Source organism: Periophthalmus magnuspinnatus, chromosome 10, assembly GCF_009829125.3.
Source record: "Periophthalmus magnuspinnatus isolate fPerMag1 chromosome 10, fPerMag1.2.pri, whole genome shotgun sequence".
In the NCBI taxonomy this organism is placed as follows: Eukaryota; Metazoa; Chordata; class Actinopteri; order Gobiiformes; family Gobiidae; genus Periophthalmus; species Periophthalmus magnuspinnatus.
The window spans coordinates 13,112,920-13,125,286 of record NC_047135.1 but is presented as its reverse complement, the minus strand read 5'-3'; the positions used below and the strand labels follow the sequence as shown (position 1 = coordinate 13,125,286).

Below are 12,367 nucleotides of genomic sequence, written 5' to 3'. Positions count from 1 at the left end.
CAGAAATTTTATTTTGTATAAATGCAAACCAGATCTGTGAACTTTGACTTTATCCACTGTCACTGCCCCTGCTGGGCTCTTTCCCTGTATCTGTGTGCGATTGTCATGTGTGTGTGTGTGTGTGTATGTGCTTTCTTTATGAGTGGTGGTGTATAGTTGAATGATTGTTGTGAGTCTGCCATTTTATGTAAGAGTGTATATATTTCTCGACTGTTTTCTATGTATTTATTGTAGTATAATTTTTACTCTTGTTTTAGGTATTTTTAGGTGGACAGTATCTGCTGTCAAGGGACAATGGATGAAAAATAGCCTTTGGCTAATTCTGGCATATTTACAGAAATGTTGATTAATATGCACTGTCCCTGAAATAAATAAATAAATAAATAAATAAATAAATAAATTGACAGAACAAATGTTACTTACAGACTTTTACATAGAAAGGAATAAACACATTTACAATAAGCAGAAAATACAGTTTGAATTCATAGGAACAAAAAACAAAAACATTTGGATTAGAAAAAAAAATCTACACAGACTTCAGCTTAAGAGAGCAGGCTATGCCCTGATGATCACTGAAATATGTTGGAACAACTTCTGATGAAATCTCATATTGTTCAGATTTGACATAGACATGATCAATCAAAGTGCCTCGTTCTGTAGTTGGAGATGTGACATTTTGAACATATCCATAACTGCTCATGAAATTGCACAGTGATGATGATTTCAATATGTCGTCATTGAAATCTCCCATAACCACAATGGACTGACTTTGTGCCTGTAGCCAAGTTAGCAGATTTTTCAAATTCTGCTTGAACACAGACATGGGATATGTTGGTGGACGATACACAACTGCAACTAAAACCTGATGATTTACATTTTTGTAAATTAAGCACTCCAAATTAAATTGGGGTACATCAGGAAGGTGATAATTTGTGTTGCAGGAGCAGTATATACCCACTCCACCGTGATGTTGACTTTTGAGTGTAGTAAGAGCCGGATGCTTGCTGTGTTCATATGCCAGACTTCGTGGACAGCTGTGAAAACTGTAACCGTCTATGTCAACAATATCAAGGGCAGACTGAGATGTTAACCATGTTTCTGTCACAGCTATACAGTCAGGCTGTAAATGCTGTGTGACTGACACCAAATCAGGTACATGTTTTACTAAACCCTGAGCATTCATCAAAAACAAGGTTAACACATCAGCTGACTGTTTGGCTTGTGACACATTCTCGTCCAAGAAGCGTGGCATAGCTTCCAAGGCATGTTTTACCTCGTCATTACAATAAATAGCCTTCTCATCAAAGTCCTGGATAATAAGGCCATCTAGACTTCTTACACGACTTAAAGCCACATAAGATTGTCCTGAGGCAAACACTTGCTTTAGCGACACCACAGCATTGTCAACAGTCAGGCCTTGTACTTTGTGGATTGTAACAGCCCAGGCAAGTGCAAGAGGAAACTGACGACGTTTTCCCCCTTTGCTGTTAGCCCTTTCCTCCTCTGGCTGTATCCGTGTTGAGTTTATTAAAGCAGGTGCAGTGGATGGGTACTTCTTTCGTCTCTGTGTACCAACATTGATGTCATCAAACTGAACATACACAGCTTCAGGAAGTCCATTTATTTCTGTTTCACTAATATGTGTTACAGTTCCACAGACTCCATTGACTAATCCATCTTCCACATCAATGTTTTTACACAGCATAACTCTAGCAGGAACACCCAAAAATAGCTGTTTCTGCAGACTGGTGAGGTTGTCTTTACTGTGAGGTGTGACTTTGCTTTCCATTTTTCCAGTTTTCCTGTTGTAGTGATAGTCCTGTGCATCTATTGTTTGATAGTCAGGACAAGTGGCTTGGAGCTGGTTAAAGTTATGTTCATTTACCTGTGAATTTGTTGGAAAAATATGTAGAGCAGAAGACTCCTCTCCAGTTTCACGACTTTGTAGAATGTGGATGTCATCATGAAGCATGGGTGTCCCTTTCGATCGTGTTCTTAATCTGTTCAGTAATTCTGCAAATGTGGTATCCTTCTGTCTGACAATTGTTTTCAGTTCAGCCATTTGGAAATTTGACCAAAAGTTCACAGGTAGATTGTCAGTGTACAAACCTTTTGCCATAACTGGTGGTAACTGATAGAAATCACCAACTGCTATAAGGCTGACATTTCCAAAAGGGGAAACATCACCTCTTTGCTTGATTTGCCTCAGCCGTCCATGTATATATGTGAGCAGTTTATGAGAAACCATTGATATTTCATCAATGATTACTAACTTAAGGTCAATATATTTTGAACGGAGAGAATTTAGTTTTTCTTCACCTAATGGTATGTAGGGAAGTGTCACATCTGTTCCAATGCTAAATGCACTGTGAATTGTAGATGCATTTAGATTGTATGCTGCCATACCAGTGGGTGCTGTTATTAAGACACTCATGTTGTCTGGGTGGCGTCGCATTGGAGCAAACAGACAATTGGCTTCATACTGAATGGCCCGAATCAAGTGGCTTTTCCCTGTGCCAGCGCCACCAGTGATGAACACATGTAAAGGTTCTGGATCATTTCCATTGACTTTTTGTATGCACCATTTTTGTACTTTGAAAAATATAGACAGCTGGATGTCATTTAAAGATCGAATTAAATCTAAACCTTCAGCTCGAGTCATCGCATTGTGTTGTTTTTCTAAATGAGCAGTTTCTCTGTTAGCTATCCCCAAATCTGGAATATGGGGCAAGGGGTCTTCATCATCCAGTTTACTCTGTGCAAGGTCATCAGTGGCTTCCAAACGTTCTGCTTCTTGCTCAGGACAAAGCATGGCCCAAGCATCCTCTAATATTTCATTAGAGTCCAGATTATTTTTAATGTCTTCCAAATCTTCAGTTTCAATGTCATAGTGAGATCTATTTGAATTCACAATTGACATCACTGAAACGGTCTGGTTGCCAAGCTGCACTGTGCCTTCTTTGTAGAACTGTTCAAAAGAATGAAATGATGAAGGTTTCAGGTCGTTATCATGACGATAAGGAAAAAACAGCTGTAACAGGCTTTTGTAATATAGCTCAGGATTCTTTGTTTCTGAAAACCGTGCATAGCGCACAACAGCAGGTTTGGTTCTGAATCGCTTTGAAATATATCCACATGAATTCTGTAACTTAATCACATTTTTGGATTTCTTTTCTGATGTACTTAACACACGATACTCTGAAGCAAATGTGGCTATACACATATTATCAAAAGTGTCATTCTGTGGTCTGTTCTTATATCGATCCACAAATCCAGTCATCCAAATGTCATTGTTTCCTGACTTTTTCAGTTCATTTAGTGGTTTGGTGAGTTTGAAAATTGTGTCACCTGTGGGGATAAACACAACTTTCCTTGAACATTCTTTGAGGTGCATTTGAGTGATTCTGTACACAGCTTCTTGTGCAGACACATCACGGTTATGGAGGTAGGCTTGACCAATCTTCTTCATAGCTTCTTTGGCATCAGCATTTCCCTGTTTTGTGGCCTCTTGATGTGTTTGTTTCAACAACAGCCCCATCTCTCTCTCAGATTTGGACATATAGCTTATAATATAAACAATACAAGCATATACATCAACCACATACTGGATGTCCATGTTGGCATTACAACATTTCAACAAAAGTGGATTATATGGATTAATCCAAATTTCATTGACATCTCTTTGCAGGACAATTTGCATGCGTTTTTCAACACATTTAAGTGCTTTCTCCCATACTTCCTGCGTAATACCAACATTTTGAAACAGTTGCTGGATACTCGTAATGGGATTGTCTTTATCCAGAAGTGCTTTTTTAACAGTTGACAGTATTTTCATTGCATCCTCTTCTTTCATAAAGTTCTGTTCATTCTGAGAGCATATGCATTCAACAGTGTCTTTTTTTTGTTCTTGGCTGTTTGTTGCAGTGTCACCTTGGCACTTTGGTATTTTCTGTTTTTTGGTGATGAAAGTACGTTCAGATACAGGGCGTGGGAAATTGAACCGGCAGGCTATATTCTTTTTCTTACAGGTTTTCGAATGCCGTTGAGAATGTTGCTGCACGGAGGTAACAGTTTCAGCTAATTGCTGATCTTGTGTGGGTATTTCACACGTTATGTACTTGTTGATGAATTGCACCACTTCTTCATCTGTGTTTTTTCCAATTTCAGGAGCATCTTCAATCCAAAATAAAGCGTGTACATGGGGTGATCCACGTTGTTGAAATTCTACACGATAAAAGTAATCTTTAATCTTTCCAATTGGATTCAATGAAGATAGTAACACGTAATTCAACAAGAGATGCCACCTGTAGTCAAACATGCGTGCTGCAGTGACAGGGCGATTACGCAACAGTTCACACCTTTCAGCATACTCCAGACTCTCAGAAGTTTCAGTTCTCCCCTCTTGCTTCAAAATTGAATTTAAAAGCCCTCCCCAGCGCAAATCTGCAGAAGAAAAACTGCAAAAGAAAGTTGGTTTCCCCAGATTCCGCACCATGGCAAGTAAATCCTTTTGTGCACCTTGCCAAAAGCTTGGAGTACCTCTAATTGGCCTTAGAAAACGATATCCTTCATCACTCTTAATGATGTCCTGCAAAGACTCGATGTTTTGTGGAGCATTGTCTTTTTTGCCTGCAGGGTTTGTGTGTCCTTTGCGTGATGCTATTGATACTTGTTGAATAACTTGCTGAACTTCTGACATGTACTGTGCAAAAAAAATGTATTCAACGCACTTTGCAAACCTTCCATCAGCGTGCAATATTCTGTTATTAAAATATCGTGCCAATGTCAAGTAGTGCTGTCTGGGCGTATGATATGTATTGTTCCCTGATGGAAAAAGATATGGAAAGGATTTTGCTTCATTATCTTTATCTGACAAAATACGCACAGGATTGTTTCCTTCAGCAGGTGCCAGATTGATTATATCTTCAAAACCTTGATCAAGAGTTTCTTGACCAAGATCAACAGGCATGGAACAAGAATCTTGATAAATACAGTGGTTTTGCCGGTCATGTAGAGTTTCATCTTCTTCATCAGGAGACTCAGGTTGTTTTGAATTATTGTTCGAGACTTCTTCTGTATGTTTTTCTTCTTCATGTTGAGTTTTGTCTTGTGCATCCTTAGGGGAACTGCTTTTTTGTGAATTATCATTAGAGTCGTCTTCTTTAGCAAACTCATTCACCCATTCTTCATTTATTTCTATGTCTTGATAATATTGATTGTTTTCCTTTAAATATTTAAGTGCTTCTTTTGGGTGATTTGTGTCGACAAAGTGATATTCATAATGTCCTTTGTAAGACAGCTTGCGCTTTAATTTAACACGTAACAGACAACCTTCTAGATTTGACCGAGGCAAAACAGAACAAGTATGATTTACTGAAGAAGGGATGCAAAAAATTGGTCCGTGGCATCCATTTTGACCACCCTTTGGTAAAGCTAACACTTTCATAAATGGAATGTTTAAAGAAATCAGATGTTTTTCCAGATGATTCAAACAAGATAACTCAAGAGGAATTGAATCCAGTTGTAAATTGTTTCCCCACCATTCTGCTGGGGTTACACCTCTTCGGATCTTTGAATGACAAACCTTGCACATCCAAAGCTCACCTCTTGATTCTTGTAATGAACATGGTGTATTGCACTCAGAGGTACATTTATGCAAATACTCATCCGAGACACATGTTTCTGCCGTTAATTGAGCTGCTTTGTTTTTGTAGTTCTTTTGTTTGTATGGAACTACTGCTGCTTTAAACATGGATCGGAAACATACACAGCAAACAAATTCAGGTCCATCATTTGATTTCTTTAAAAACTCATTCATTATAGAATTAATCTGATCAGTTAGTACTTTATCTTGATTTCTTTTGAATCGTTTTTTAGCCAGGACATTATGTCTGAAAGCACTGTCTTTGTGGTATTTGGCTTTATTTATTGATTTCAATTTTTGTCGAAGATCAGGATTTGCTTTATAATTTTTGATACTTTCACATTTGACTTTATTTTGGTGTATCAAGTCTTTTCTGTATTTCTCACAAGTGTATGTCTTCACTTTCTCTTGATGTTCTAGGTCAGTTGTGTATTTGTCCTTGCTGTATGCCTTCACTTTTTGTTGATGCTCTAGGTCAGTTGTGTATTTGTCCTTGCTGTATGCCTTCACTTTTTCTTGATGCTCTAGGTCAGTTGTGTATTTGTCCTTGCTGTATGCCTTCACTTTTTCTTGATGCTCCAGGTCAGTTGTGTATTTGTCCTTGCTGTATGCTTTCACTTTCTCTTGATGTTCCAGGTCTTTTGTGTATTTGTCCTTGCTGTATGCCTTCACTTTCTCTTGATGTTCCAGGTCAGTTGTGTATTTGTCCTTGCTGTATGCTTTCACTTTCTGTTGATGTTCCAGGTTGCTTTTGTATTTTTCCTTGCTGTATCCTTTCAAGTTCTCTTGACGTTCCAGGTTGGTTTGGTATTTTTCCTTGCTGTATCCTTTCAATTTCTCTTGATGTTCCACGTCCGTTTTGTATTTTTTGTAACTGTGTGCTTTCAATTTGTCTTTATATTCCAAATTTTTTTGGTATTTCTCCATACCGCTTTCTATTGCGTTCAATCGATATTCCTCCTCGTTGTGATATTTCACCATTTTACATTCTCTGTCCGTCTGTGCCTTCCTTTTCCTTAAATGCTTTGACAAAATGATCTTTTTATTATCATGTGATCTGCCAATAGTATCGTCAGGAATTGCACTGAAGGCCCCTTCGTTTGCATGTCTTGATCTGGTGATATATCCCTGGGGCTCACCAAACGTACACAGTTTATAACAGTCATTTCTTTGGCCTTGTTTCACACAAACAACATGTTCATAATGAGCTCCGTGATTCTGTAGGTAGATGCCTTCAGCTGACAGTTGTTTTTCACTGTTTCTAAATCTTAACCATTTGCCTTGATAGAAAGCGTAAATATCAACTCCAATGCAATCAGCTGTGGCTTGAATTTCAGCTTGTGTTGCCCAGGTGTTGACATAACACATCTTTTGCAGTTTGATGTACTCTGCCACAGACAAATGCTGATGTTCTTGATTCAAAAGGCAGTGGTATTTTCCAGCATTCTTTTCTAAGTGCTTCACTGCGTTCAGTCTGATTCTTCTATGGTGTTTCTGTGTCCCACTTATGGCTTGAGAAATGGCACGGAAAAAACAGTTACCATCTGCAACAATGCTTTCATTATGACATGGCACCCCAGCATCACCAGCGCATAAGGACTCTTTAACGTTGCAATTTTCAAATTCAACACTGAGAAATTTGCAAATTGTCTTACACACGTTTTCTGAAAGAGGATTAAACTGCAAAGTATTTTCCTCACTACCAACAACTGTGATGTCATTGGCATCATACACTTTGGATTTCTTCACAATATGGTTGCCTTGAACAATAGAGGATCCACTTTTTAACTCTACCCTGGTTCGCTTTCTGTGCACACCATCGCATACACTCTCAACAGCTGCAGGCTCAGCAGACACACCATCACATACACTCTCAACAGCTGCAGGCTCAGCAGACACACCATCACATACACTCTCAACAGCTGCAGGCTCAGCAGACACACCATCACATACACTCTCAACAGCTGCAGGCTCAGCAGACACACTCTTGCATACACTCTCAACAGCTGCAGGCTCAGCAGACACACCATCACATACACTCTCAACAGCTGCAGGCTCAGCAGACACACCATCACATACACTCTCAACAGCTGCAGGCTCAGCAGACACACCATCACATACACTCTCAACAGCTGCAGGCTCAGCAGACACACTCTTGCATACACTCTCAACAGCTGCAGGCTCAGCAGACACACCATCACATACACTCTCAACAGCTGCAGGCTCAGCGGACACACCATCACATACACTCTCAACAGCTGCAGGCTCAGCAGACACACCATCACATACACTCTCAACAGCTGCAGGCTCAGCAGACACACCATCACATACACTCTCAACAGCTGCAGGCTCAGCAGACACACTCTCGCATACACTCTCAACAGCTGCAGGTTCAGCAGGCACACCATCACATTCACTCTCACCTTTCAAACTCACTGTCACATTATTAAGCTCAAACTGAACATTTGGCACACCAAATCCTCCTGCAAGTTGGATTAGGTGGTAGTAAACTTCACTGATGCGCTTGAAGAAGACAACAACACTTGAACCATTACCATCTACCATCCCAGATTTACTGCGTGCATGGGAGTCCACAATAGCATACATGCCATTTTTAGCAATAATAGCATATGTAGTGGCTAACATGGTGAAGAGACAAGCGTTGTCAGTAGCAAGATGTTCTTCCAGAGCTGTCTTCAAAGTAACAAAGCATACTTTCTCAAAAGGGATGGTGACTGAAAGCACACGTCCCATAACAGGGACAATATTCAAACAAAACGTCTTGCCAAACAACTTCTCCTCATTTTTAAAATCAAAAGCTCCCAAATAAAAGTGACCCCCAGTAATAGCTGGCTTCTTCCTTCTGTACAGGCGATCACCTTCCAATAAAGTCATGTTTAGATCTTTCTGAGACCATTTATACACCTCTCGCTGGTATGTGTGTTTAACAATTGCAGCCAAAGCAATGGCCGTGCACTGCTTTCCTCTACTTTCTGGATTAAATATTGTGTGTCCTTGATGAAATGACCCAACAATATTATCAAAGTGAGGAGACTTAGCTTTGCTGTCTTCATGCTGCAGAGGCTGCAGTTGGACAGATGCTTGTTTTTCATGGCAGGAATCCTTCTTGGCCACTTTTGCTTTGCCCGCTTTGGGTGACAGCCGCTGCAGTCTGACGACAGGGACTTGCTTTCCACAGCAGACCTTATTCATTGGGACCTAAAAAAAACATCAACAACAATGTTATTACCATTTAATTTGAAACAGTTTCTATTAAAAAAGACACTCATACACACATGTAGCATTCACACTCAGAAACACAGCACATACAGACACATACAGACATTATTAAACAATAATGTTTAATGAGTATCATATTGCGTGTCAATTTTTATTATTAGCACTTTATTAACACACCTGCACATCTGCTTCTCTGGGAACAGGACTGGAGGTCCTCCTGGGTCTCTTCACATCAGGCTTCACCTGCACACAGAATAGATATTGTTATGAACATGACTTAATCAAATAATACTTACTTCGATATAAAACATTTTGCCTGAACATACCAGCTCTACAGTCACTTCAGCCTCTGTGCAGGTAGATGGACGTGGTATCACTGAAACAGCATCAGTCTGCACCTAAAACAGAAGATGTCAGATTTAGATATATCCAGACACCCCACCCACAGATATTTTGAAATGATATATACCTGCTGATCTTCTGTCGGTGCTGTGTTGATAGCAGGTCTGACTGGCGTCTCTGCCACAGTTGTCTCCAGCTAAAAAAGAACCAAATACCAATCAGACAAATTAAATCTTGTATTATGTATTTTCTATCCAAATATGAAGTCAATATTTTTATCAAACCTTTTCCAGCACAACTCGAGGTTGCCAGGTTGATGTTGAGCTCGCTGCTTCCTCAACTCTGGTTGCATGCTTCATCTAATAACATACATATTGGTAGTTATTGTCAAACAGATTTCAATTTCATTTTCAACAGCACTTATAAACATGATCTTGTGATATACCTGTCTCTTTGGCTGACTTCTACTTGGCACGGCAGTCCTTGCTTCACTCACCTATATTGAAATAACACATTTATGTTTTAGATCAACAAACAAAAACTATATTTAAACAACATTTTTATGTTTTAGATTCACAAACAAAAACTATATTTAAACAACACTTTTATGTTTTACATTCACAAATGTAAACAATCAATAGATTTGCCCATTTGTTTTACCTTCTTTGTTGCCAGGGTAGTTGGGCTCTTTGAGGTTGCAGGAGTCTTCTGCGGTGCAGACAAAACAGCAAAGCGGCCAGCAGACACGGGAATAGCACACAGACCGGTGACCTGAAAAAATATGGTTTCAGTGAGGATTTTTAGACCTAACATTGATTGATGAATTGAAAAATAATGTTAACATTTTACTAACCTGTCGCAGGGGAACATTTCTTGTGCTGGTGGCAGTCGACTGTAGACTCTTCTGAAAACATAAAGTCAGTTAGCACTTTCACATAAGAAATTTGGCCACAGCACATATAACAGAGCATATATTTTCTATTGTACACTTTCTCTACCTTTCCAAATTCCCAGCCCTCAGAGTCAGTCTGTGGAGTGGTAGATGGGACATGGACTGCTCTGGATGTGGGACAGGTCACAACCACATCTGGGGTCTTCGGCAGGGGCTTCACACACGGGGCGGCAGGTGTCTTCGGGCTTGGGTGGGCAGAATCCACGGTGCTCTCAGACAGATCCCTGATGGCCTTACAGATCAAGTCTGACAAGACTCGCATGCCTTCAGGTACACTGAGGTGGATCTGCATAAAGACAATAACATGAATTATTACACTGCTATGTCACACATACATTATGTCAACTCACAAACAGTATTTGTATTACTTACACCATCCTTAGCCCAGAGACGCAGGTTCTTCATAGCGAAGTGGTGCACACAGGAGACATACTGCAGCCCTACAAAAATACATAATACAATTTAAAATATACTCTTCCATATTTCACTTTTACTCAAGCACATGTACTTTGTCTTACCTTCTACCTCTGCTGCTGCCTTGTATGCTTCACGAAACTGGTTCTGCTTGGTCACACTAACCACATGACGAGCAGGGAAGTCCACCACACATGTCTAAAAAAATACAAAAGTTTAGCTCACAAACTATTTGAGGTGACAGTGTGTTTTGGTGATAACAAATATGACACAGTCGGGAGTGCATACCTTTGGGCAAAGACGTTTTACTGTAGACAGAAGACTCTGGAAGTTCTTCTGTGCCCGCTCCACTGTCTGGCCCCTGGTGGAAGAGTCGTTGCCCGTAGCCAGCACCACACATTTTGACACGCGTTGGTCGACAGTGGAATGGCGTACGTCAGTCTCCAAGGTGTCAGATGTAGCACCAGGGGAGCAAATGTACCCAAAGGAGTATGGGCCATCTGCTCTGATGTCCACATCTCTCTCCACGAAGGATCTGAGATGTGAATCCCCGATAACCAAGACCAACTGGAAAACAAGAACAGCATTTATTAAACACTGAAGTGTTTAATATTAACCCAATTTATTTTTAATTTTAGTTAACAGTTTACTAATAATCTATCCATAATTTGTTTTACACCAATAAATGTACAATGTGTTTGCATCTGCTGCTACAGTGTGAAATACAACCATGTTTTCTTTTTTAACAACTCCCAAAACAACATTTCGCAACTCTGCTGATGCCAGTTCATATGTTAATGGAGATGATGGTGGCTGTTGAGCCATGGTTAATGTGCACAATTAATATGCATAGGCTGGCAGCACTGCATTTACACACCTGGCTGACAGACTAAAATAACCTCTTAAAAATGTCACATCACTGTGTCTACACACTATAAACTTTTAAAATAAATTGGACATACCTCCTTGTTGGGGGATTCAGGTGGGATGCAGACTCTCAGCTGTTTCCCGGTGAAAGAGGAGCGTGTCCAGTGGCGCACGGCAGGACGCCAACCAGTCCCAATCCCCACTGTAAAGATACAAAAACATTGTATTCTTAATTTCATCGCTACAACTTGTAATTAAACTGCTCACATACACAACACAACCAGTAATAATATAATACAAAATAAACCCATACCAAACACAGGAGACATCACGAAACTCTGGCAGTGCTTAGAACAGAACACCTGAAGAGCACCTGTTCAAAACATCTGAAACAACAAACAAAAATAAAACATTTTAAATGGTTGAAAATACAAAATTAGTACGTAATCAACATTATAATGTCAAGACAAACTCTAAACACCTAGGAGGTTAGTAATTTGTCCAAGAAACATCATGTTCTTTATTTGGCTCTGATGAGATCAGATGCACTTTCCCAAAAACATAACTATGGTTCCTTTTCAAGTTTTAAAGTAGACTGACAATAATAATAGTAGACCATTAAAAAGGTAACACAGTTTAGACATAAAAACAGACATAATAACTGTATATAATTCAAAGTAGTACACATACCTTGATGCAGTCAAAAGAAGCTGTGACTTGATAGTAGTCGTCGCAAAAATATCAAAGTAAAAAGTAAAAGTGAATGGTCCACACTAAAAGAAAGTAATCTTCCTCGTAGAGTGGGAAAGTATCCAAACTGAGAAAAAGTAAACTTCCTCGCAGAATGGGAGTCTTCTGAATGGCAAGCCAATCAAAGACACGAGCTCTTTCGAATGTCTGACTTTTAA

At 39.6% G+C, this 12,367-nt stretch overlaps 1 protein-coding gene across 1 annotated transcript; it reads right to left on the bottom strand.

Annotated features, from left to right (window-relative positions):
- Positions 1-526: 526 nt before the first annotated feature.
- Positions 527-11,788, bottom strand: LOC117377271 (uncharacterized). The gene is made up of 14 exons (XM_033973654.1): positions 11,773-11,788; positions 11,555-11,661; positions 10,881-11,159; positions 10,697-10,790; positions 10,551-10,618; positions 10,225-10,464; positions 10,080-10,130; positions 9,887-9,997; positions 9,354-9,422; positions 9,211-9,282; positions 9,062-9,127; positions 8,018-8,863; positions 5,128-6,772; positions 527-5,067 (listed from the first exon to the last, which is right to left on the bottom strand). The coding sequence occupies exons 1-14, from the start codon at positions 11,786-11,788 to the stop codon at positions 527-529; spliced, it is 8,205 nt and encodes a 2,734-aa protein (XP_033829545.1).
- Between the last annotated feature and the right edge of the window lie 579 nt (positions 11,789-12,367).

What these genes read in the sequence shown, in the direction of transcription:
- LOC117377271 (XM_033973654.1), bottom strand. An exon ending in TAAAACGTCTTTGCCCAAAG is followed by an intron (nt 10,791 to 10,880) that starts GTATGCACTCCC and finishes GTATTTTTTTAG; the next exon opens with ACATGTGTGGTGGACTTCCC. An exon ending in AGGGCTGGGAATTTGGAAAG is followed by an intron (nt 10,131 to 10,224) that starts GTAGAGAAAGTG and finishes TTATGTTTTCAG; the next exon opens with AAGAGTCTACAGTCGACTGC.